This window comes from Pyrus communis, chromosome 16 (assembly GCF_041283825.1).
Source record: "Pyrus communis isolate YQ-2024b chromosome 16, ASM4128382v1, whole genome shotgun sequence".
Lineage (NCBI taxonomy): Eukaryota > Viridiplantae > Streptophyta > Magnoliopsida > Rosales > Rosaceae > Pyrus > Pyrus communis.
Genome location: NC_142580.1, coordinates 9,037,672 through 9,064,418, shown reverse-complemented (window position 1 = coordinate 9,064,418; position 26,747 = coordinate 9,037,672). Strand labels below are relative to the sequence as shown.

At 35.4% G+C, this 26,747-nt stretch overlaps 3 protein-coding genes across 3 annotated transcripts; 1 reads left to right on the top strand and 2 right to left on the bottom strand.

Annotated features, from left to right (window-relative positions):
• The first annotated feature begins 1,751 nt into the window (after window positions 1-1,751).
• LOC137732244 (gibberellin 2-beta-dioxygenase 2) lies at window positions 1,752-6,564 on the top strand. The gene is made up of 3 exons (XM_068471545.2): window positions 1,752-2,270; window positions 4,023-4,407; window positions 6,052-6,564. The coding sequence occupies exons 1-3, from the start codon at window positions 1,891-1,893 to the stop codon at window positions 6,316-6,318; spliced, it is 1,032 nt and encodes a 343-aa protein (XP_068327646.1). The 5' UTR covers window positions 1,752-1,890; the 3' UTR covers window positions 6,319-6,564.
• Window positions 6,565-8,209: 1,645 nt separating this feature from the next.
• On the bottom strand, window positions 8,210-12,643 carry LOC137731114 (alkaline/neutral invertase A, mitochondrial). The gene is made up of 6 exons (XM_068470205.2): window positions 11,469-12,643; window positions 10,492-10,657; window positions 10,000-10,211; window positions 9,217-9,710; window positions 9,042-9,090; window positions 8,210-8,859 (listed from the first exon to the last, which is right to left on the bottom strand). Exons 1-6 carry the CDS (start codon window positions 12,273-12,275, stop codon window positions 8,533-8,535), a joined length of 2,055 nt encoding a protein of 684 aa, XP_068326306.1. The 5' UTR covers window positions 12,276-12,643; the 3' UTR covers window positions 8,210-8,532.
• A 7,502-nt stretch (window positions 12,644-20,145) lies between these two features.
• Window positions 20,146-22,645, bottom strand: LOC137731115 (transcription factor MYB108-like). The gene is made up of 3 exons (XM_068470206.2): window positions 22,256-22,645; window positions 21,342-21,471; window positions 20,146-21,147 (listed from the first exon to the last, which is right to left on the bottom strand). The coding sequence occupies exons 1-3, from the start codon at window positions 22,470-22,472 to the stop codon at window positions 20,442-20,444; spliced, it is 1,053 nt and encodes a 350-aa protein (XP_068326307.1). The 5' UTR covers window positions 22,473-22,645; the 3' UTR covers window positions 20,146-20,441.
• Window positions 22,646-26,747: the final 4,102 nt, after the last annotated feature.

The following is a 26,747-nucleotide window of genomic DNA, read 5'->3' as shown; positions in this document are numbered from 1 at the left end:
CTATGAGTTTGTCTCACTTTCTGATTTCATGCCCTGCCTCTCCACCCATCCCTCTCCCCTAGTAGTTCTTTTCCAAACCCAAACTCCATCTCTTCCCCATAAATCATCCTCACCCCATCCTTTGCTCTGATATGCAAACTCCGGACCAAATATGGTTGCCAGCTTTATTTCCCTCCTTCACTGCCCCCCCCCCCCCCCAAAAAAAACGCTTGCCGGATTTCCATTGAGGCCAAGTGTAATGCGACTTTGGCCGAAGTAAGGGTATTTTACATACCCCCTTAGCATCACCTTCTATCCATGTGTTACTGTGTTTGTATATATTTGCTAGGATTCGTGAATGGGATTTAGATCTGGTGACTATCTTTTGGTTCTGCGTATTTGGTGAAGAAATCTGGATGTGGTGTGCTTCTTGTTGTGGGTTTGGTACTTTTGTGCTGCAATGTTTTGTTCATTTTCACCGCTCGGTCCTTTTCTCTAGTGTTGCTACTAGTAAGGCTTTCGTGGCGGTGACGGCGGCGAACGCTGCTTTCCGCAGTCGAAAATTAGGGATTTGGATTCCCGTTTTAGTTTATTTAATTGGGTTGGGCTTTTATGTATCTATTTCCCACCCCCCCCCCTCCCCCCAAAATGTATTTGGGTTATTATAGGTCAAAAACTCTACTTTCTTTTTAATAAATGATATTTTCTACACTAAAGAGGTGGAGGAGTGACTTAAACTTCACAATAAACTAACAATAATGTGATTTAAAGTGGAATATTGTAGTAGAAAGTAGAAAGTTGAATTGTTCATTTTGTTTTGAGCACCGCCCGCGCCTCTTACACGACCGAGCCTCCTGATTTGAATATTAATAAAATATCTTGACCATATAATAGATGCACACCAGAATTCATGCAATTTAAGTAAGAAATCAAGACATCCACAAAAAGGAGAAAGAAGAGGAAAATGTGTATAGAGCAATCAAATTGTCAGCTTTTAGATTTTTAAACCAAAACTATCAATAAACGCAAAATTAGACACCTACACGTTCATATAAAAAGAGCAATTAAATTCTTCAATTCACACAATTCAACGGCCGAAATTGAGAGTGATGTATGAGAAGTAAAATTAAGTGTGTAGATAGCACCACCCTATAAAAGTTCATAATTAGAGATCATTAGATTATTTCTCTTTGACTAAAAAAAGATGATCACGCTTTCAATATTATGATGCATAATATACATTCTCATGTTTGTTGTGAATCATATTTAATACCTGAGTAAAATTGATCCTACAAACCGAATAGGATAATGCTATGGAGATTAAATTTCGAGACAATATATGTAAACTAAATGATATATCACTACTAGGAATGAGCGTGTTTATCAACGTTTAAGTAATAAACCAATCATTAACTTCTATGTCTTTTAGTTTCCAAAATTTTATCTACAAATATAATCTTCTTAGCATTACCCAACCTAATAAATTAAATTAAAAAAAAAAAGAAAAAAAAGAAAACCTAGTCAAGGAAGAGTGCACAATAAGTAACTTAAGTTAACCTTCTTGTGTGACAGGAATTTGCTAGGTGTAAACGACCAGAGAAATTTGCTGGTTGTACTTCACCCAAAAGTCTATGGTTCCTGAATCCCCAAGTAATCCTTTTGTTTAAGGATAATCCCCAGCCGCTTGCATAGATCCTCTCTCTCTCTCTCTCTCTCTCTCTCTCTCTCTCTCTCTCTCTCATAAATACCCCATTACATCTCACTTCCTCTCCAAACTTACCTTGAACAAAAAACTCCCTCTTCTTTCTTTTTCTTTTTTTTGTCCTCACACAAAAACACTACAGATACACTTAGTTATTCACCATCTTCTCTTCTTAGTTTTCTGCATCCACATCTCTTAGATTATTAACCATGGTGGTGGCACCTCCAAACCCAATTCGCAACGAAAAGATCCAGGCCGTTGATCTCCCCATCATAGACCTCTCAGCCGAGAGGTCTCAAGTGAGAAAACTCATTGTCAAAGCTTGTGAGGACTATGGTTTCTTCAAGGTCATCAACCATGGCGTCCCAAAAGATATTATATCCACATTGGAGGAGCAAAGCCTCAGCTTCTTTGCCAAACCAGTGTCCGAGAAGCAAAGAGCAGGACCTTCCGATCCCTTTGGCTATGGCTGTAAGAACATAGGCTTCAGTGGTGATATGGGAGAGGTTGAGTACCTTATTTTCAACACAAACCCAATTTCTATAGCTCAAAGATCCCAAACTATCTCAAATGAGCCTACAAAATTCAGGTACTTGTTCTTATTTTGTTGTTTTTACAAATTTTCACATTTTTTATTTTTTATTTTTGCATGTTTTTAGTTTTTATATTTTTATTATTTACCCTCCTCTTGTATGTATGATTGTATATATCTAGGATTCTCTAGCTATTTCAGTAGTTATTATTGAGTTTCCATTTTATGGTTTTTAGTTACTTTTTCTTTAGGTAGGTGGTACATGACCCGTAAAATTTAGCTAGAATATATCAAATGAAAGACGGTCGCAGGAACCGGTAACAATTTTGTGTAGGTCTAGGGATGAACTGTTCATTAACTAGCAATTTACTTTGTTTTTTTTTTTTTTTCAAAGAAAAATATTTTCTTTTTACGCAATTCTGTTTAACTATTATTGGGTTAACTTTATTTTTTTTGTTGGTCGCAAATGTGGATTCCTTGATTTTTTAAGCCTACTCCTGCTCATATCTCTATCACAATAAACTAATTTAAAAGAAGATAAACTGATCAGCTGCAAAGTTGATTCAAATTCAAACTAACTTGATGATTTTAGTTTATCTAACAACCTCATCTTGTTTTTCTCTCATAATGTCCTAATTTTCCAATTTATTTTATGATTCGAATTCATTTCAAATACATTTTTTTACACAAATCTTAAAGCAATGATTTTTTAGAGTGATCAATGACACTTTATAATAATTTCTACAGAATAAAAAGTGTAAATAACCATTTAGAATGTTAATAACAATTTCTCCATTTTATATATATGGAAAATCAAAATTAAAATTAAAGTGAAAAGTAAGAAATAGAAGAAACCATTTGGTTGTTCACGTGACTTGTTAAAATCAAAACAAACACTAAAAAAAACAAGGGAACAAAGGGACCTCTTCTCGACTCCTAGATGGTGGGATAAGCTGTCAGTGACACTTACTCACTGAGTCATTCACTCCTCTTCCTCCTCTGCTTCTCTGTCGATTACCAAGATTGTACACAAATTAGAGAGCTAGCATGTTTTCCATTACTGAACTGGCAAGTCGGAAAGGCGAAAGATGGAATACAAATTTGTTGTTCCATTATTGTAATGAAAATTGGGGAATCAGAATGACAAGTCAGAAGCAGTGGCACATCAAGAGCGCCTAATCATATCATATAAAATAAAATATAAATAAATAAATAACTAATAATTAAGCAGTTCATTTGGGTGTTGAAAAAGAACTCAAATAATTAAATAAATAGAGGAGAAGAAAACAGCTTCCAGAATTAAGGGAGAACTTGTCGTATAACTGTTTGTATAACTCCTTATATTTACCTGTTATTATCGTGTATATTTCATACCCAATTCCTAAAGAAATTTTAAGTTATATTAGATGCCTGTTTTTATCTATTTTCTTGGTTATCTTTATTTTATACATCGTAGTTAGAATATCTGGATGGGATTAGAAAGTGACTAATTTTTAGACTTTGTGTTACTAACAAGCTAAGAAAGAAAAGGTAACGGAAATTTGGTGTCAAGTCGGGAAATGAACTTTCATAAAACAAGTTTACACTACTATGATTTTTCGAGTGAAATAAACTTTCATGAAACAGTCCTTAGTACTTAGCATCAAGTCATGTCGAAAGAATCTTATAGAATGTCGTGTTTTACTAATCTAAAACGCTATGATAGAGGTGAATCTGTTCCATGATCTGTCGGTTTCATGCAACAAGCGAAAGTGTTGCAAGCTAGTTTGTGGGTTCTGAATATCCTGATGAGTGGTATTGTCTAAACAGTTCTGCAGTGAGTGGATACATTGCAGCAGCAAGGGATTTGGCATGTGAGCTTTTGGATCTGATTGGTGAGGGACTGTGGGTCCCTGACACATCAGTCTTCAGTAGGCTGATCAGGGGTGTCGACAGTGACTCCGTCTTCAGGCTCAATCACTACCCGCATCTGCACAACAAGCAGAACTTCTGCGAGGATAAGGACACGTCATCCTCCTCCTTCAGCAGTGACATCAGCAAGGTAGGGTTTGGGGAGCATTCTGACCCTCAGATCCTCACCCTCCTCAGATCCAACGACGTGGGCGGCCTCCAAATCTCTCCACAAGATGGGGTTTGGGTCCCTGTGCCCTCTGACCCCACGGCCCTTTGGGTTAATGTGGGTGACGTGTTGCAGGTTGGTCTATTCTCTCTCTCTCTCTCGTTTTTCTCTCTCTAGATATTCATGTGTCATGGTAATCACAATCTTAAAAAAGAAGACTTTGAATTGATCGAGTCTGACTTGGGAATTTAGGGCGCTTTGCACGTAGCTTTTGAGACTGACTTTGAGTAATCTATGCAATTTTGACTGCACGTAGCTTTTGCATTATCGGTAAGTAAAAAAAGATTTTTCAATGTAATCAGTACACAGATGGTACATCACGTATCACCAAACCAATTATGTAATATGTGTATTTAAAAGTTAATAACTTAAAAATAAAAATTTTCACCATTTCTATTAAAACACATGGTATACCATTTATATTCTCTTTACAACTAAAAATTTCTCATAAGTGAGGGCCCAGCATATCAGTTCTTAACCAATCAGAGTGTGACTTTAGTTAGGGAGGCTGGCCCATTGGGTAATTGATGACTAACCATGTTTGAAGCATATTGAAACTGAAAAGTGCTTCGTTAGTTGGACCGCATGCCATTTACGGTGTGTTGGGACTACCTCACAAAAACAAGGTGAATTTTCTTATCAACTTAATTTAATTTCTCCAAGAAAAGCCAAAAAAAAATTCAATGAAAATAGTTTGAAAATTTCAAATTTTAATGATAAGGAAAACATAAAGGGTGAAGTGAATAGTGCCAGGATTGACTTTTTAGTGTAAAAATGTGATTTTTCGTTAAACTGAACAGTACCACGACATTTTCGTTAAAACTTCCAAAAATCAAAGTAATAACACACCTAGTCCCTTTATGTTCCCTTTGAGTTGGTTGCCCTTGTTTAGGGTAGTCCTAGTACTTCCTTTGCAAATGAGTTTTGTGGGATAAATCTTGACTGTTTTGAAAGTTGTTAAAGCATGCGGTTGATTGTGAGTCCTTGATAATCTCACAGTTCATCAATAATTGACAATTGTATTGTGTGGTTGTTAGTCACTGATGGAAGTGAATCCTACAACTTATCAATAGTTTACAGTGGCATCGCGTGCTGTGTTTGATATAGTATATTGATATCTATACACCTATTTTTACTTTTCACACATCCCTTTTAATTTTCGGTCATCAGATCAAATTAAAGAAGATCAATGACCAAGAATTAACAAAAGTGTGTGTGAGGTAAAAAAGTAAGTGTGTAAATAGTATCATCCTTGATATATATATGTTGTAGAACAACTAATGTATCTATCCGTAGAACAAAAGAGGGCATGAAGAATGATAAACCTTAGCTTAAGAGTAGTCATGCTTCTTAAAAATTTAAATGTAGGTTTCCATACCTTCTTAAAGAACCCAATTCAACCTAAGAAAAGTTCTCATTAATTAGTCACGTCTCAAGATATTCTTTTTGGTTGGATAAAAGTGCAATGAAAACAACTTGTCATACAGAATTGAAGCTTCTTGTTGGGTTGAGTGACTTCATGCTTTTCCAAGTACAAATTTCTTAAAGGTGATAAAGAAGTTTGTTGATTCATAGATATCAATACAACTGTTTTTAACACACTTTTACACGAACTTCTGAATCATATCGATAATAGAGGTGAGACAAATAGACTTGTATAAGTTCTTAATGTGTTTTAGTTGAATTGTGTTTTAACTAATTTTTCCCTTAATTTTGAAGGCCATGACAAATGGAAGATTTGTGAGCGTTAGACATAGAGCCTTAGCCAATTCATCAAAGTCTAGATTGTCAATGGCGTATTTTGCAGCTCCCTCCCTAAACGCATGTTTAAGTGCTCTTCCAGAAATGGTCACACCGGAGAAGCCTCGGATCTACAAACCCTTCACTTGGGCTGAGTACAAGAAAACCACGTTCTCTCTAAGCCTCGGCGAAAACCGTCTTAATCTTTTCAGAATTTCTTCAAATGATGAATGCTTCATGGATTAAGGAGCAGCAATGAAAAGTTACAGATTAAAATAAAAAACAAAAAAAAAAACAAAAAAGTATAGTGAAAATTCTGAAGTTAAGCAGCTTATTCCACTCAATAACTTTTTCCTCTCTTTCTTTCTTGTTTTTCATGAATGCAGTTTTTCTTACTCATAGTGAAAGTAGTAGACTTTGTACCTATAAATGGGGGAAATGTTTAGTACTTAATTAGGTCATTAATGAAAAGAAAAAATTATGCTCAATAAATTTACGGGCTTTATTTATTTCTTTTTTTTTTAACAAGAAGAAAGTCAAGATAAAGAATCAAACTCTTGTCGTGAATGTGTTTTTCGATATCATTTTTCTTTTGTTTAATTGAAAGGCAAGATAGACATCAAACTTTTATAGCGAATGTGAGCCGATGTATGCTCTATTATTTGAGATTGAAACCCCACCATGAAAATGATTGTGGAGATCGAGACCTTAGGTTTCAAGCTGTGTACGTATTCGTTTATTTTCCAAAAAAAAAAAGTTGAAATATCTTTCTTGGTCCATAATGTCCACTAGGGAGAAAATTTGTGTTGCATGCAAGTGGGATTCTGTGTACAGAGTCCAGGTCATGGTCCATTTTATTTTGGTGCAAGAGTCCAGCACATGGCATCGAATGATAATCTTTGGTAGGTAACCTACTCAAGATTGTTTTTCCTCTCCTACCCTACTCCATGGACCAGACTGCACCGTACTAATCTGCACTTCAAAATTCAAATATGGCAATGTGTTGGGATTCTGATGTATCACTGAGATATATCCTCGGTGAGTTTACGACTATATATATATATATATATATAGGGCACACGGTGACTTTTTTCAAGGATCGGTTGTCCAGGTTTTAATTCACTATTCATATATAAATATTGGACCAATACAATATGACTAAAAAATTAATTTGTAGTTGAAGAAAATGAACAAATACAGTTGTGTAAAGAAACTCTAAAATAGGTATCATTTAATCTGTAAAAAATATACGGATGAATTATTCAAATACATTACGAAATAAGTTCTACATAATATATATTTAGATGTTATACCGACAATTACAGGTAAAAAATTTCCCGCTTGACTGGAGTGAGGTTAATATCGTTACAGATATAGGACCTAAGACTGATGTGAATAAGGTGGGCGGAAGAATCCAACCCAAAACCATCAAAATCAATTTCTAGGTTTGTGGAAATATGGAAATAATTGAAATAGGTAAAAACTAGTGTGGGAGTGTGCCCCTACAGAAGGTGAGTGGACCCTAACTATATCCTCCAATCTAATTAAAATTACATAGAAAGCTGTGATGTTCATCAGAGTAGGATTCTCTCTCCTCATATTCCCATCTTTTTTCCTCCCTTCCTCTCACATTGTTTTTTGCCTTATTGTCTCTATAAAAAAATCAATATGAGATGTTGACGTAGCTTAACCGTAACCGTTTAAGTAGGAGGGAAGAGAAGGGGAGAGAGATTAGCAGAAGAGAAAATCCTCCTCTATGTTCATCAGCAAAACAAAAACCACTCTAATGTCTGGAAAATCATTTTTTTTTTAATTTTATATGTTTAGCTTTCCTAAAGTTTCAAGCTAAAAATCAACTTTTCATATAAAATTTGAATAATGTTGAATCAAGTTTTTTATACAAAATATTAAATCAAGTTAGGTTCGAAAAAAAAAAAAAAAAACAACTCCTATAAACTCCGTTCATTGTAAAAATCTGAAGTCTTAATGCAATACTATTGTAAAATTGCAATACCGGTAAGGATTTTTTCCTCTTTCAAAAGTTTCATTTTTCATGTGATTTGCAAAGATATTAATAATTGCCATGGTAATAGGAAATCTACTCGATCGGATAAAATCTAATTTCGACGCGTAAAAATTAAACGAGAAAATTAAGTTGCTAAATCAAGTAAATGGCTAAACGCCGTTCAAATTGGTTACATTTTCACCGACGTAATACATGTAAAATTTCAACAACATACAATGAGACATGAGTTAAAAGGCTCTCCTAAAACTCAGCCTTTTAACTACAATCAGTCTGTAGTTCGATTAATGTTCGACAGAATATGCATTTCACACCTGCTGGCTGTTAGAGAAATTCTAATGCCAATTATATTAGATTGAATCATCTTCCAGGGTTTCGTTAGTTACCCACGCTCACCGCCTTACCCACAAGCGCCGAGCACAAAGACATCCTTGTCACTAGACCGCAACCTGAGATTTTGCAGCAGAGCGTGAACACTTCTTTCGACTAGTTTTATTGAGAGCACAAACGCAAGTCTCCAGAAGTTCATAATCCTCCTCCCAAAACAACAATGATGCCTTGTCGGGGTTCTCCAAAAGCATCTTCGAGGTTAGGTAACCAGCAATTGTCCATGTCTGGTGAAGCCGGGATTGCTTGCCTATAAATCTCCCGCTTTTTGTGTCATAGTATTCGGGCCAGTTATCCATAGAAAGCCTCTTCTCTGCCAAAGCTACTGCCTTTCGCGCTAATTCTGTCCTCCCCATCTTGATGCAAGCCAATGTGAACTAAGATAATTATAGAAGACACAGTTACAGAAATCAGATAATCGGTTGCAGCACATGCTATACAGAATATATAAAACCAAGGACAATCGATAGGTGCACAGAATAACCCTCTGGACCACCTTTGCAAAATAAACCCAAAAAGAAAGCAGAAAAATTCAAAGAAAGTACTTTTATGACATTACCTGCCACAGGAGGGTTGGCCAAGATCCGCCATTATGATATGACCAAGGCCTACAAGTGGAGACAATAAGTGCATAAGCAATAAATTCAACCGGGAGAAGAGCTTGTAGTCAGAAGATTTGCAGAACAATGAGGTATACATGAGTAACAAAGAGAATAAAATTTAGCGAGCCTCACGTGTTTTTTGGGTCACCACCAGTAATTATTCGCCATTCTTCATACTCCAGAGCAGGGTAGCAAATTTTAAGGGGCATTTGAGCTACGAAATCATCCCATTTGGCCTCAATCAAATTCAAGATGCCCTCATTCTGTTTTTGGGTACCGAGGGATGATACAATGGACCAAAGATTTCCAAGAGTGAAGAACCTAAAATCCATATGTGCAGGTTGCAGATTGCCAATGAGGTAACCACCTTCCTCAGGAATCCAATCAACTAACCAAGATGGAATTTGATCTGGATAGATATTGAATTTGTTGACGGCATCTGTGGAATATTCCTCCGTTTTGTAACGATAAATCTCATTAATCTTCTTCATATCCGCCCAATAATACTCTCTGATATGAAACGAGAGTGCACTAAGTCGGTTATTGACTGCAGCCACCAAATCTTTGGTCCCGTCATTGACAATGAGCATTTCACGGGAGCATCGTAGAGCTGAATAAAACAAAGCCTGTATAACCAGATTTGTTAAGTAAAGTATAAACCAGAGAAGCAAGCAAAATAAGGGGGCAAGCAGAGGGCTAGTATTCTATCTTATTTATTAATTAACCATTATAAGCCACTGTTCCCCGAGGGGACACTATGACAGTTAGGAGTTCAGTTTTCTCCTAAGAAATATTGGACTCAACCGATGGTGTGACTCTTGTATAGAAAGGAACAATGTAGAAGAGAACCCAGCTAGAAGCCTAGGATATGACATGTATAAAGGAACTAAAACATTTGTACATTTTCAAACTTACTTGGATTTCAAGAGGATGTCCATGAATACCCATCCGTCTATCAATCATACAGGACCCATCAGTGACCAACAGGGTCGGAAACATGTCAAATCCATTTTTTAAACACAGATTAAGAATCAGCCTTATGCCTGTCTGGAACTCCACCCTTTCTTGCAATGCATAATCACCTGTGATCTTTCCATAAGCTCTCAACAAGATAATCCACCACAACCCTGTCAAAGTAATTCTAATATAAATCAGATACTATCAATACCAAGTGTAAGATTGTAATGTCAATATGCTCTCCAACTTTCCCCCCTCCTCCCAAATATGTAACGAGAAGGTTTGTTTATTGAACATCAAGTACGCAGCAGTTATCCCAACCCAAAAATGGACAACAAGAAAAACATAGGCAGCAGTTGAACACCAGTAATTTTCCGTTACGCGGCAACTCTAATCTAACTGAACTAGTACTTTATATGTCACGGTAACCAGCAACTAACTTTAAATTACCTGAATCAACAGGTGCTACACGACCGATTGCTGATTCACCAAAATCAGGATCTAAAACTTCCTCAAATGCTCCAGGGTTTCCATCAAGAGGAACAGTCCTCACTTTAAAGCTTGCCGGCATCAACCCTTGCCCAGGGCTGTGGCAGTCCACTGTCTTCTCCCAGCTCTAACATATGACCAAACAAGAATTAATCAGACGAGCTGTCACAAAAGGGAGCCAATGCTCAATGCAGAACCAGATCACCAAAATATATTTGAATTTCGAACAGCGTGCCCATTTCTATTCTTACATCACCACAGATGTCATTGGGTATCAATTGAAGAATTAAACTAGTTAAATCTGCTAATAGGAGGGAACCATGAGATCATGTACAAAATCTCAATATTAAAACTCTAGCAACAAGGTTGCATTAGCATTAGAAAAAAAATATTGTGGGAAGAAGAATAATTATTAACATTACCGTTTTAACAGGACTAAAAGTTGTTTTAGACTCTCAGGCTGAGCATTACCGTGTTAACACCAAGAGTTGTTTGAAAGTCTTAGTCTGAAATTATAGTTCATACGCACAAAACTAACTTAGATTTGTCATCAGAGACTTTCAAGGCAAAAGGAAATGTGTAGGAATTCAGATCAGTGACCTCAATGATACCAGATTCATTTGCTGATTCAATTTCACAAAAACCTTTGCGCTTTTAAATGCTTGGTTGAATATAAACTCCTTCATTTTACATCAGACAGTTCAATAAGCACATTTCTCGTTATGCCATTTGAGTTCTACAACATCAACTTAGTTAATGTTATTAATTCCTCTAATGCCCAACTTATGGATAAAAAGTATTAGTTATTACAAAGAAACAGTATTTTAAACGGCAGAACCATATGATTAACATGAAAAATGTATATTCCACTAATTACATTAAAAAACTAATGAATTTAATGTAACATTATACGCAACTGTTAAAGCTTGTGACATTACCTGTAACTGCAGAGTGTGAAGCAGAAAATTCTTGACAATCTCCGCATCCCCATTGAGCAAGAAAGCGAGTGCGGATGGGACAAAATCTCGAATAAAGACCTGATCGTAATTGAGGGGTGTCTTGTCAGCCGGATCAGTAGCAGCAAGAGTTCCCACCGGAGTCCCACAGTAACTAACAACGGAATCTCGAAGTAACCTCCAGGCCTCCTTTTCAATATCAGACAGCTCTCTCTCAATCTTATTGTCATTCAAACCCTTGGAATTACCTACATTTACATTTACATTTACATTTGAGCTATTTACCTCTACCCTAGACTCTTCGTCCTTAACTAAATCACCACGATCCGTCTCGATCCTCTCTATCACTAAAGGTTTCACATTCAAGCCACCTTGAATGTAAATACTCTCGAACGAGCTCTTCCCATTTACCTGAGTCTCCACCGAGGTTGAATGGTTCTTAATATCCGACGCTACATTCGGTATCACCAAAACACACCTTCTCCTACTACTACCACTACCACAACCAACACGGCTACTCGCCGTATAAACCCTAGACCGCCCCCAATTCGAATCAAAAACACTAAAATCTCTCTGATTCGGATCAATTACACGCATGAACCCTACAATCTGAGAACTACAGCCACGATCGTGACTTCTCGATCGCAATTTCGACAAATTACCAGTAACTTTTCTATTCAATTTCGGCTGCCCAGAACCGAAAATTGAAGAACCTCTATAGCCATAGCCCATGAGAATTCTACAACATGGCCTCACGGTACAGATTCCAATACAATTGCTGCTACTCATTTTATCTATATTTACACGAATCACTAAATACGCCAATTTTTTTTCCACTTTTTTCTTAAAAATTAAAAAACAAAAACAAAAAACAGAAATTTGTATTGTATTTTGGTAATTACCGCTCCGTTAATCTCGAAAAAAATCAGAAAAACAGAGTTCGATCCGACGAAATTCTTGGATTATAAATTTTCAGAAATTTAAAGCTAAAATTAATAGAAAAAAAAATTAGAAAGCAGACGTTACTTACAGTTGATCTGGGCGAAGAGTTTGAATGAATTTGAATGCGACGAACAGAAGAAGAGAGAAAGAGAGAGAGAGAGAGAGAGAGCGCGTCTGAAGGAATGCGTAGATTGGGAAAGTCGGTTGAAAGCCGCGCTTTTATACCCAACGGAAAGGTCAAAGATGGCAGGGAGCTGGACACGGAATTACAAACATACCCCTGCACGTGCTGAGTTAGGTGTGTAATCGAGGAAAGGGTGGTGTTCCAACGAGGGTGATTTTGTCTTTCTAGCAGCTATTAGAAATGGTTCAGATGGGTCGGTTGTGGGGACCCCATGGTGTCCCGGTCGTTGGGATTAAACATTGTGCGGAAATCGAAAAAGCGCACGTTTGCGGGTTTGTTTTTTGAATGACGCGGAGGGTTGGGATTGGCGAAGAGGCGAGGTTCCAACATGGACGGAGGAAAATCTATACGGAACGCGTGCGTGGGAGTTGGTTGAGGTTTTTGACCAGAAAATCTGCCCAACAACTCTTGCACGTTGGGGTTAGAAAGCTGACTTCAGATTTGGGCCAAGAATATTGGGCTTGGATGATTCAAACTTGGTTTAGTTAAGGCCTTTTGATACAATTGGGCTTCTCTGGCCTTCAAATGGGACGGATTTAGTGGGCTCAAAATTGGTAACGTCAATAAGTGGAGTGACGGAAACGAGGAGTTTGTGTGGACTGATAGTTACATTAGGGCCAGAGAGATTTGGGCTAACCTACATATTGATGGGCTAATCAGCATGCAATTTGGTGTTGAATTCGGCATTTATAGAAAGAGAAGTGACGGGTAAAGAGAAATACAATTAGACAGTATTTAAGGCACTAACTATTATTCCTACTTTTGGCTTTGAGTTTTGCTAAGGCATACTTCTTTGATGTGGGTGTTGTATTAAAAAACATACTCACAACGGGTGGCTCTTACATATAGGGGACCTCAGAGTCACACCTTTTATGAGTGTTGTCGTATCTTAGAATTTCTTATCATTTACTCGTAACAAATAAGAAATTGCCACAGCATGCATTACATAAATTGATAATCAAAAGTTTAGATCATATTTGGTTACTTTAACATTATTCAAGGGAAACATCTAACAGTGTACTAGTTAACGTTATTAGAGGTTATTTGTATTCTTTTGTTCCAATTTTTTGTTTTTGTAATTAATGAGCAAGTAATGTAACTACAATCATATGTGTGTACACACACACACACACACATGCATTTGCCTACACATTTTGTGTGTCTGAACACATTTTTTTAGGAAATGAGAAGGAGAGGGGGAGAGAACGTCAAGGGAGTGGGAGGATTTTTTTTTTTTTTTTTTTTTTATTTTTTTATTTTAATATTGGAGGTATTTTAACATCATTTGTAAATGAGACTTCAATAAAAAACCGCAAAAGGTTGGACCTGTGAAATTACATTATTACCCATCATTTTTTTGTGTGATAGAAGACTAAGTAGTTTTTTTACCCTCTTTTGATTGACAAAGAGAGTTTCATTAATTAATAGAAATATATATACACACACACTATTAATTATTTCCAAATTGAATGCCAAATAGCTCGTAAATTTGTCTCGACATGTGCTCCTACAATGTATATGAAAGATGATATGTTCTAGATTCATACTGTAATTAGACTCATCGATATATGGAGAGGAATTTGTATGCCACAGGTATACCATTATAGTTGCGTCTTATGTCAATAATACAATAAGATGTGTTAATTTCTCTTCATGTGTCTTTGTATTATTGGCGCATGACGTCATTGTAGTGGTGTACATGTGTATAATTCTCTCCACATGAATTTATATTATTATCATAAGTTGCCACCGGTTACCCATGCCATACAAGTCCTCATGCTCTTATTATTCAATTCAGGAATGGAGCTTGTTACCTTTAGAGAAACACATGAAAGCTTTAACCCTAGGCCAAGCAAACTTGGTGGTTAAGACAATTCTGTGTTTAAATAAGTAATCCACTCTCTAAGTCTATAATTGTCCAAGTGCTTTTTAAGTAAAATAAGTAAATTTCATGTTGAAAACCGTCACTGATGGCGTAAGCAGTGATTCCATTTACATTCGTACTTAATTATGCCGGATGCCACTAATTGTGTAGTAATTAAAATATGAATAATCAAAAGATTAATGATCAAACTCAGCTGCTGCTTGACCCGTGTTTTACGTGTATATTAATGCATAAACAATTTTAACTTGCGTTTCCAGTCAAGGCACTAGGCTGCTAAAACTCGTTAATAATCATTGTTTAGTTTAAAAGAAGATCAATATTTTCTAACACACTTGTCACTTTGTTTACGCTTAAATCATATACACTTAGTGGGATAATTTTAGCCCGTAAATCTACTTTTACCTCCTTTGATTAGGAGTTCGTATAAATCGTTATGCATGTACATCATACAGTTGTAGTTTTGACATTAGAAGGCAAAGCATGGCACATCAGCCACGTATTTGAAGTTGGAGGTGTCTTACCAATGAAATTTTTTTTGAGTTTGATGGTACACAGTTATGAGGTGTTTGCAAATTTACGTGTAGTAAATACACGTGCTATAGCATGAGTTGATTGATAACATCACATAGCACGTTGTTATCATAACAATCGGAAAATAACAACAATCAACAAATGATCCACTATTATTATAAGGTTACTTTGATATACCAATGACCAAACCTTATTTGTTGCTCGAGTCATCTAATCCATTATCATCCTTTCCTAAAAATAAAAAAAAAATTAAAAAAAAAATCCACTATTGTAATTCTTTAAGCCACTAGGGTTAACCCAGTTGTGAGAGCTGGGTAGGTTGATACACGAGTAGGGGTAGACTATATATAAAATTAAAAACTCTCCAATGACAAAAAGAAAAATTCATCCACCATTTAGTATTCATGTGCGTGCACAATTCTAAACCATTGACTGATGTGAAACTTGTTATGAAACTCGCATTATCTTAAATAATGCACTTTGCACTGTATTTATCAACTAGCAGTTAATTTGCTTGCTATTCCTATTCATCTCTTAGCCATCCCTTTCCAAACCTTAAGTTTATTAATGGCTCCACACTTTCACATCGCCGTACGTTGACATTCATGCTTCTTATTCAACTCTGTCCCTTTAAGACAATGGAGTAGTAACAAGAAGAATCGTCAAGTTCCGCATGTTTGGGCGCGCATTTAGTCAATAATTTTGGCAAAATATATTGCATGTCCACTGTTAATTGTTCATGACGGAACAAAAGTATGTACTTGGCCTTATCCAATATATATGACAGGTGATCAAGAATCGGGACATACAAAGATCATGCATGCTCCAATATATACAAGTCATGCACGCATCTAATCGTATATGGTTTAGGTTTAAGTACATTTTTGTTTAGTAAGGGTTTTGTAGCTCATCAATTGGTTAAGAGCATTCTCCGTTACACCTGAAGTCTCGAGTTTGAATCCTCATTCCTTTATAGTTTGTTTTAAAAAGGTACATTTCTCTTCATATATATGTAGTTTCATTCTGAATCTCCCCTCCCAAATATCGCTGGTATTAGCTTATATATCATTGAAACCCAGTGCTGAATTTGTAACATAAGTCACAAACGCACAAAGCTGTTGAAAAATTAACGATCTTTTTTCGGTGAACTCTCACAAAACCAAGTGCTAAATGGAAGAAAATCATCTTTGCTAATCACAAATGTACACGAAAATTTTTGAAGACTCATTAATTTCTATGGAAGAAGTTTATCAACCTCAATTATTTTGAGGACCAGGAAGGTACCCACGTTGTATGGCTTTGTAGTTCGTAATCGAGTTTGCTTTCCTTAATTAATCTAATTTGTTAACGTGAACATGAATTAAAGAACCCTAATTATGTAAGCATGAACAAATATACGAACCTAACCAAACAGGATAAGTACAACGAGTCAATGGCATATATAATCCAAGTACTAACTAAGATCTCATCATATAACTCAAATGTGGAACACTAACAAGGGCACTTAGCTTATGTGTTACGGGTAGGAATCATCTTCTACACAATTTAGGGCATAAAAACTAGAAAGACATGACACATTTAATTAATAGCTAAGTTTAGAATCTATTAAGCTCATCATCTCTAAAATTTGTGGCTGTGAAGGCCTTTGACAAACCCTAATTAACTTAAGAACGTCGTTTTCAACAGAAAGCTTCACGCAATTGATAACATCGGCGAGAGATTTAAAGGGAATGGGAATGGGTACATCAATTAACTCAAAAATGCTTAGCAAAAGAGAAGAGAAAGTGCTTCAAGGTGGTCCAGAGTTGTAGGAACTGGGGAAATACATGTGGGCTCAATATATCTGTTTGTACACGGCTCCGGAAATAATGATATTTGTCTCTGTTGGCTTAGCTATGTTACCATGTGGTTTTGTATGAGAGGTTATGATTCTTAAGCAACATGCGTGGACCTTATTGTTCTCTTATTGAGGAAGTAAACACTAACGAGAATGCTTTATAGGATGATCTCTTGGTTAACGAGTTCTTTTGTTTGCATAAAAGGAAGTGGTGAGACTTTAAGTCAATCTCTTTGTAAGTTTTTGTCTTTCGGGAATGTGTGTGGGTTTAGGGCTATTAAAGTTTTACACTTAATGACACTAGTAAGATGGTTTGGTGGTATCTTTCTCCACTTATAAGTAGAGGGTTTTACGTTCAACTTATTCAAAAAATGTGTTTTGTAACAAATTATAATTGACCTATTATGTGATTTAGCTCAAATCCCCACCTTTTAATATCGTTGTAACTTAAAAACTTTTATAGTTGAGACATTAATTGGATAAACCTAAATATTCACAGCTCGTATATATTAGTATGTTTGAGAATCTTGAATGTTATGTTAAAAACAATTACACTTCCAGGTTAACAAATGACGGCTATTAACAATATTCTATACACTAATTAAATTAACAAACAAAACATATGTGTATGCATGCATGGCAGTTTGCACTAATTTCAACCTAAGCTTGCTTACTATATTCAATGTTATGAAGAAGAATGAGTTGAAGCTACATAATGTCAAATAGTCGTGGCATGAAAACTTTGAAAATAAAAGCATTTTGATTCTTCCCCACCGCCCTATTTGGTTTGTTTTCACCAACTTGTGTTCTATACACACCATAACACCCTCCACAGAGGATACAAAAAGAGGCTATACTAGTTCAAAATCAAATTGTCATCAAACTTGAGAACACATATGCTTAATCGGCATTACATATACGTATATTGTATAGTACGACTAGTTTTCCAACGACAACTCAATTGTTTTTTAAATGCGCCAAAATTCCTCTAATAATCTTAAGTTAAAACTCAAACTGAAAATCTTAGATGCTTGTAAATAAATCCACACTAATCTGATTAGGAATTGAGTCGTCAATATGCAACATCGGTTTTCATTTCTTATTTTAACGTATCTTGCATAGAGTATTTATTCATTTCAATCCAAACAAAACAAACTTTTTTAATCAATTTAGTTAACACGCGATGAGTAACTAACAAACGGGCAGTTCAAATCATTGATCACGTCTCTTTTTGTTCTTATTAAAATGAATCTCTCTCTAAGGTTCTATATTTATTGCCTAGAGTGATCATATAGATTTCTTTTAGGGTTTTAGGTGGATTATACAATGCATGCGATAGCCAACTGAATAACAAAGAACCCTACCACCCTGATAAGGAGAAACTTTTCGGTATGCCGGAATTTAGAGTATACCACATGTCATCACATATTAGAGAGAAGGTTTTTTTTTTTTTTTTTTTCCAATTGTCTCTCCATTTGAACAATAACGTGTAACGTACCATTTCATGTTTCAAACACATTGAAAAATTTATCTGCGATAAGATGCAGTCAGGGTGCCGCGTGAGCCAAAATTGGTCCCACATCTTGACTGAGAAGTCGTTGCCGATGGTCTATTCTCGAAGCGGAAGCCACTCATGGTAGCTTTGCGTTGAAACTAAAAGTGGAAAAATTGGAAATCAAGGTGGCGGAAAGATAAGTCTCCAAGACTATATGTGATTGTGGAATCCAGTTGTGAATTCAATTTAATGAGTACCCCGTACCGTATAAATCCGTATGTGCACCGTATAAACATATACATATAGGTTTTCCTGTATGTATAAGTCATACATTCACTGGTTTGCAGGGCAATTTCAATGGTTACGGCTCTCAGTGCTTCTGCCCAGGAAGCCTATGTGGACCTAGCCATTAGGCACTCTCCTTCCTATTCTAACACGTGGCAGCTCCTCAACCCCATCACCGACGGGGACCACTCTGGTGGCTTCTCTTATGGGCACGCGGCCTACAAAGATTCCCCGCCGCCATACCCCCTCTTTCTCTTTTCTCTCTCGTAGTCTACCATTCAATCACGTTTTATTTCGACTTTTTTCATCTTTGCACGTGCCAACCTAGATTGATGTCCCTCCAATTAAGATTTGTTTTCTTTTAACGAATACGAATTAAAATTAGTTACTAGCTTTCCAAAAAATGCCAAGGGTAGTTCTTTACAAATTATTCATGTTTTTATTTTTCCAAATAAAGGAATTATGTTGAATTTAATGATATTAAATAATCAAGCACCTCTTAAGAATCTATATTACAGCACATTCAAAAGTACTATCGAATGTATCGCTCTATTACAATAAGTATGGACATATGAAAACATTACAAACCTTAATAATAGATTCGCTAACCTTCAAAACAAGACATTTCTAACCATCATTCAACATGTCAATAAGCCCTTTTAAAAAATATTTCAACTTCCACCTTGAAGTAAAAATAGCTGTACATTGGTGTTATTTGAGCTTTTTTCTAGAAGTATAGGAGAAAATTATTGCAAATTTTAGCACAGTTAACGGGTAGTATCAAACAAATCCGTTCCTAATTGTAGTAGCTGAAGATTTGGATTATATGGATAATGGAGGTTCTAATTAAGCACCTTGTCACGTCCGTACGAGGGTAAACAAAAAAGAAATGGAGCTTTGGAATCGTTCTTAGGTGGCCTTTGATATGGTTAATTAGTACAAGAGATAAAGCTCAAAAAATAAATTAATTAACTTGTGGAAAGTTGTCCTTAATGGCTAACTTAAGATACAAGTCTACAAATCCCACAACAACACGTATGGAAAATCATTGCAAAATACCTTTTAGCAACTAGAAACTTTCAGGGGACTTTAATCTGGTTCAGGTCCCATGGACAAGGCTTTCAAAAGTTTGCAGCACTTAATCAGTGGCATATTAGAACAGTTTAACAAGGACATATATATATGTAACTAAAGATGGTGGAAGCAATTATGCACTTCTTCTAAAATGCAATCAATGGTTAAACAATTTTTTTATGTTTTCTTATTGATATAAGAAACAAATTACAAACCATATTCTTTAGAGATCTTTAAACTTTACATTATTTAATATAATCATTATTTGACGATAAAATATAATTCACATGAATATATATATATATATTAGGAAACAATATATGACTATTAAATACCTATAAGTACTGTAGTCAAATATTAAATATTGTTTATCATAGAAATTAGTAAACAATACACCACAATTATGTGCCAACGTAACAAATCTGATTGAAACAACTTTGATGTCATTCATTCCAAAGAAAGAAGAAATTAAAAAATAAAATCTAAATTACAGATTTCCTCAACGAAAAATAAAAAGGAACAAAATACAAACCGGATATTAATCCACAATTAGATCTATGTCCTTCACAAATCCTATATCTAGATTATTAATTATATTTCATGGGTTTTTCTTCTATTTCCCATAATATATTTTCTCTACATTTTTGTTTTGTTTTTATCGTTAGCTACAAATGAATGCATCACTTTCACCCTCTTTTACAGTAATTTCGTACGTTCGATCATCAAATGCTGCTGAGCTGCTGTTGTAAGAACCACATGTCCTCAACATTCCACCAATTGTCCGATATGTCCCCGCCTTCCACAGTGCCCCACTGATAATTGTTGTTTTGCTCGTCCATGGTTTGGAAATGTTCTAATACCAACCCTTGATTACCGAAGGACCCCGAGTAGTTGTCGTAATTACCAACTTGATGATTGTCTTGGACGAAGTAACTATTATCCGGGGTAGGGTTATTGTTAACCGAGATAGCAGCAGCAGCAGCAGTAGGGGTGTAATAATCAGTGAGGTCGGAAACAGGTGACACCTGAGTCCCAAACGAGTCCGATGAGGCTGCCGTACTAGAATTCTCCGGGGTATTGTAACTCGGTGTGAGTTGTGACTGTGAGGAAACCCCGAAGTGATGATGATGACTTGGCTGTAATAACATTTGTGCTGAAGACTGGAAGTTGTTGCTGAAGTGGTGAGAGGTAGCCGGGGCGGCAATAGAGGAATCTGTTGCGGTGGCGTTGGTGGTGGTGGAGGCAGCCGCGGCGGCTTGAATTCTTTCAACCAATCTAGGCATCCAGAGGTACCTCATGGTGTCCTTGAACTGCTTGCTGTTGACATCACATTTGAGTTGCTTGGCGTGTTTTTGGACACGGGTCCTCCAATAGTTTTTTATCTCATTGTCAGTCCTTCCTGGCAAGTGCTGTGCAATTTTTGACCATCTGTAGTGATTGGCACAAAGGAAGAATAAAATGACCTTTTTGTTTTAGTATTTACTCATTAGAGTTAATTTGAGAAAGCAAAGATAAAGGATATAAATCCATAAATGTAGATCGATTATTTTTTTGAGGTAAAAATGTAGATAGATTATTAGAATTATTTATTATATGTTTTGATGATGATTATGTATAATTACCTGTTACCCCAGCGAGAATGAAGCTCAAGAATCAGAAGCTGTTCTTCAAGGGTGATGTTGCCACGACGGACATCGGGGCGGAGATAGTTGAGCCACCGTAATCTGCAGCTCTTTCCGGTTCTTTTCAGACCTGGGTTCGGTTGCAAAATTGAATAGTTTTGTCAGATATTATGTATCTAAATAATATAAGTAAAGTTCTTTTAAGAACGTATATAAATTAACTACTTAAATAATTAATAATTATGATCCTTCATTTTGCTCATATTTCCTGGCAATTGGGCTCTCTGAAATATATAAGCTTCTGTGGCATATGGGGATAAGGCTAACTAATGAATTATCAAAATCATCATGGAAGATATAGCTCACAACATCATCAACATATCTAGCATATCCCAAATCTTTTTAAATTACGCACTAGTTTTTTTTCTTTTTCAAGAAAAAGTGAAGCTTTTCACACTAATGCCAAATCCTTTTCATAGGACCCAATATGGAAGAGGAATGATTTTTTTTTTTTGTCAAACAATTGAAATCAAAGAAGCATATAGATTTCCAGTCACAAGTAATTATACGAAGACAGAGAAACATTTGGTTCGGTGCAAATTATGGAGTTTGTTTCACTCTTTCCCACGTAATTTTCAGTTTAAGGAAAAACCCATCTCAATAAGCTAAACAAAAAGGTGGGAAAAAAACCCCAACCATTAAGCAAATATTTTTATTTTTTTACGATAACTTACACTAATTTGATATGATCATAACTTTAAAGTGATATTATTCACCCACCTATTTTTACCTTTCATATACACTATATTAATTTCGATCATTTGACCCTCTTCAATTCGTTAAATAAATTGAGAAGTATGTGGAAGGTAAAAAATGATGGTTGACAGCACTACCCTAAATTGATGATTAATTACCTGCGCTGCGAGCGAGGGAGTTCCAGCGGCCTTCGCCGTGGTTAGCAATGTAATTCATGAGAGCTAGGTCCTCCTCAACCGTCCAAGGACCTCTTCGCAGGTCCATCATCTGATCCTCAGCTTCCTCATGATCATGAGAGCCAGTTTCATTGAGGGTTTCTGCCGAGAGTTGTGATGATGAGAATTTGCAACCTCTGCTTCCTTTCGCCATGTCCATCTCCAAATATCAATTCCTCCAAATGGACACACACACAAAAAAGGGGTTTGTTTATTGCTTTCCTTGCTTCTTTTTGCTTGCTTTGTTCTTGGAGGGGGAGAGAGAGAGAGAGAGAGAGAAAGAGAGAGAGAGGAGAAAATGAAGAGAGAAAAGGAAGAGAGAGTTAGATGGATGTACGGGAAAGAGAGGGGTCGGCTTTTATAGATGCAAAGATGGGTTTAAAAAGAGAGAGCAAGTTAAGCATGTGAGAGATGAGATAGGATAGATGTAGGGATAGGACTGACTAACAAAGCCGCAATGGGGACTTGGTGGAGTTGGGAAGTCTAATTACTTTTTAATAAAATAATTAAGCGCACACACTTCAGCTTGTTTAACTTGCGTAATTAAATTTATATAGTTAGAAAAAGAGGGTTTCAAGTTTGACCCTTTGACTTTATTACCTCTCCTCCTTGTTGTGCCTTTGTAAATGAATACGTGCGTGCATTTTGATTTTAGAAATGGTTTTTTAAACAAAATGATACTTGAAATTGACATATTTTATTTTGGTGCTTGAAAATGAAAATTTTGTATTTTGGTCGTTGATAATGAAAATCTTTTGAAATGGTCATTTGTCTACCGTAACTCATTTTGGTCATTCTGTAAAAAATCTGTCAATATTCTCGTTAAGTGGGATGGTTGGTTAGACAAAAATACCCTTAAAAATGTGATCACGTGGTTGTTCATGTTACAATCTAACGAGAATATTGTCATATTTTTTACGGAATGGCCAAAATGATTTACGCTAAACAAGCTCAATGACTACTTCTATAAATTTTTATTGTAAAAACCTAAGTGAGAAATGATGTTAGTCTTAAAAAATCATTTTGGCTAAAATTCTTTGAAAAATAGTTTTTATATCGTCTCGGAGCATGTTTGCATTTTGTTGTAAACTTTTAATTTATTATATGGACCTGCCAAGTTCTACATTGTGATGATGATAAAGACACAATAAGGTTTTCTAATAGATTACTATGCTTTTTTCTTCTTTTCTATTCATATGTTTATTCTTTTGTACAGCATGATTCTCTGATAACTTTGGCAATGAATCTTCTGCTTATATATATATATATTACAAATTCGAAGTTTTCTCTATACAATATCAAAGAAAGAATATTAATCTAGAATCACACTTATATATATCATCGGAAAAAAAGTACCAGTGCGTAATGATTTTTTTGAAGTAACAGGTCATTAAACTTTATTTAATCTTCTTCTTTTCGCTTCATGGGTTGGAGATTCTAGGTTTTTTTTGTTGTGTTTCTTAATTGGAATTTCCTTGAGTACAAGAACAAATTTGTCCATCTCTTGGTGGATGCCTAATAAAAGGTTTTGCATATATCAATCTACAAGTTTAAGCTGAAAATTGCAGAGATCATAGCGTGATTGAGAATCCTTTTTTGTGGTCCTATATATTGATATCACCAACCGATATTGTACTGGCTCAGCTACTTATATACCTAGCTGGCCTTATTGCCAATTGGAAATAGAAAAACTTATCTGATCAGAAATATAGCTTGCTTTGTGAAGGGACTCCATAAATATATACACTAATTCCAGCAACTCAACCAATAGGAGACTAATTCTCATCTTATTGATTACTTTTATTTAGATTACTAGATAATATTCATTGAAAATCTTAATCAAAATAGGTAAGGCATATGAAAAAAAATAACTTTTTTTTTTCGTTTTTAGCATCAATCAATTTATAAAATAAATGAAAAATTGAGAACGATTATATGATCACTTAAAATTTAGGGCCAACTACGTTTCACATTCGACATGTTTGGAGTGATTTTTAAATGAGCCATAACATTTCAATTTTTTCACTTTGCACCTTGATGATTTGAAATTTAATCAATTTAATGATCCTTTCGTTAAACTAATAATGCAACAAGCGTATTACTCTTTTGTGAGTTGGCACGTAGATCACGTTTGCACTAATGGGCCAAAACTAATTATCATGGAGCTTCATCTTCTCCTTAATCAATACTTCATATTCCAAAACGACGATCAATTACATAGTTTGATTCCACTTGTGTAAGTGTGGCTGTTCACGACATTGAAGCAGGTTCCACAAATGCTACATCATCCATTTAACAGAGAATCATGCGGTCATACTTTCTTTGTTTTTCTTTTCTTTTATCCGAGCACCTCTTTTCTCTTTTTCCATTTTCCCCTTTTTGGCAAATAATTCAAGCACCTCGCATAGCCTCAGGCTACTAATTAATAGTCACAAACCCCAAGCTACATTCTGAATCTCTGATGAATAATGAGAAGGTACAGCATTTGACAGCTCACCACCCGATTTCCCAGTGAATATGAAAATTAATCACAATTGTTAGAGCTCTAATCTTCTTATATTATTTTAGGGTGATACGAGAGAAACCATCTAATTGAATCATATTTTGTAGACAACATAACATGGGCGGGTTGATGATTAGATTTTTTTTTTGTTTGTCAAATTATAGATTTTGTTAAATTAAATGTTAAATTAGCCACCGACGGAGTTCGAACCCATACCATCATGCTAGACCCAACTCCTTTCCACCACTGTCAATTTCTTTTTTAAATCATTAAAAAAAAAAAAAAACAAATCCAATTAGTACGTGGTCTACAAAATATAGTTAAACACAGACTCCTAGATTTTTTTTTTTCTTGAGCTATCAGTCCCCACACCCTACTGTCTCCGGCTAGTAGGTCGGCTTTTGTTCACCGCAACTTGGCATTGGTCCAATAATCTTGTATTATCGGCACGTTTTATTTTTAAGTTGGATTTATGTAGTTATACTTTTAATGGTTTATAACACAATCTTTTTGTAAAGGAAGTTTACACATGTTTCTTATACAAGTGAGAAGGATAGATTTGGACTCAGGGATATCAAGGGTAAGGGTAAATGCTCTTAATTAACTGGGCTAAAAGTTCATTGAGACGGAAGTTCAATCTTAAACACGATTCGAGCTTCGCAAACTAAGCCTAGACGTGGGATTGTAGATGCTCTTGATCACCAAAGTTACATGCCATTGCAGTTAACTATGAACTTTACAACCGTCAAATGTACATATAATTTTGCCATTTTCAGCAGGCCGATAATAGTTAGGAAGTAAATGCTCTGATTACCTAGCAGAAAGGCTAAAACTTTAATTAATTCCCTGTATTTAATTTTCATCCCACTTATATTAAAGCACAGTAGACGGTCATCAAATATCATAGCAAATTGGTGATTAAAGTTGCTCAAAAGTTGACAATGTGCGAGTGATAATTAAAGAAACGGATAGTAGATGTAGTCCTCCACTGCAGTTAATTAGTGCAATTTTAATTAACAGGAAGAAGTTGTAGCCTACTAAACTAGATTATGCATAGTCAATGTTGCAACTAAACTATTGGTTTACTTAATCAACTAACTGTTGATATACTGATATTTTTTCCACCTTGTTGAAGAAATCCAAGTTCCAGCCCCCCTTATTAGATAAAAGTTGCTGCATATATGTTTAGCCTTTTGAAAAGTTAACTAGTTATTAGCAATTTGGTTTATTATTATGTAAGTGCATTTTGGTATTTTAAGTATTAGGGTTTTGTAGTAATAAGCTATATTTTATGAATAATTTTCTATTAGTTATTAGGGCTTTTATAGCCTTTCCTATTTGTTCAGACTTCAGTTTTTATAAATGCACTTCTTATAACTCAAGTTTGGCGAGATGTATACTAGTCTTTTCGTGTTACGTAGCTTTCTTGATAATTTTGTTGTATTCTTTATGTTGTGTATATGAAATAAGATTCAGAGTTTTGCAGTAAGTTTTTTTTTCTTTTCTCGTCTTTTAGTTTTTTTTTTTACATAACACTCCTTGGATTCATAGAAAATTATGGCGAATGGAAACAAAAAAATATAGTTTGCCTTCCAATAATACATTTGCATTACATATGTAACATATAGTGTTACAAATTTACATTTATGGTAATTTATTAAAGAAAGAAAAAAGAAGAATTTATAACGTAATGAGAAAATACTTCTCTATATATAGCTGGGTTTGATAAATTCATGTGGCATTGTTCGTTCCCATCGTTGGCTCTACCAAATATAAGAATGATTTCATGTACATAATTCCTAAGGCTATAATCCGCAAATCAAACGATTTACTATATTATTTCGGACACTAATACTCTTATTTTACATAGTGGCTTACAGAAGTATTGTGATCATAACACTGTCACACAGTATTATACATGGTAAAATCCGT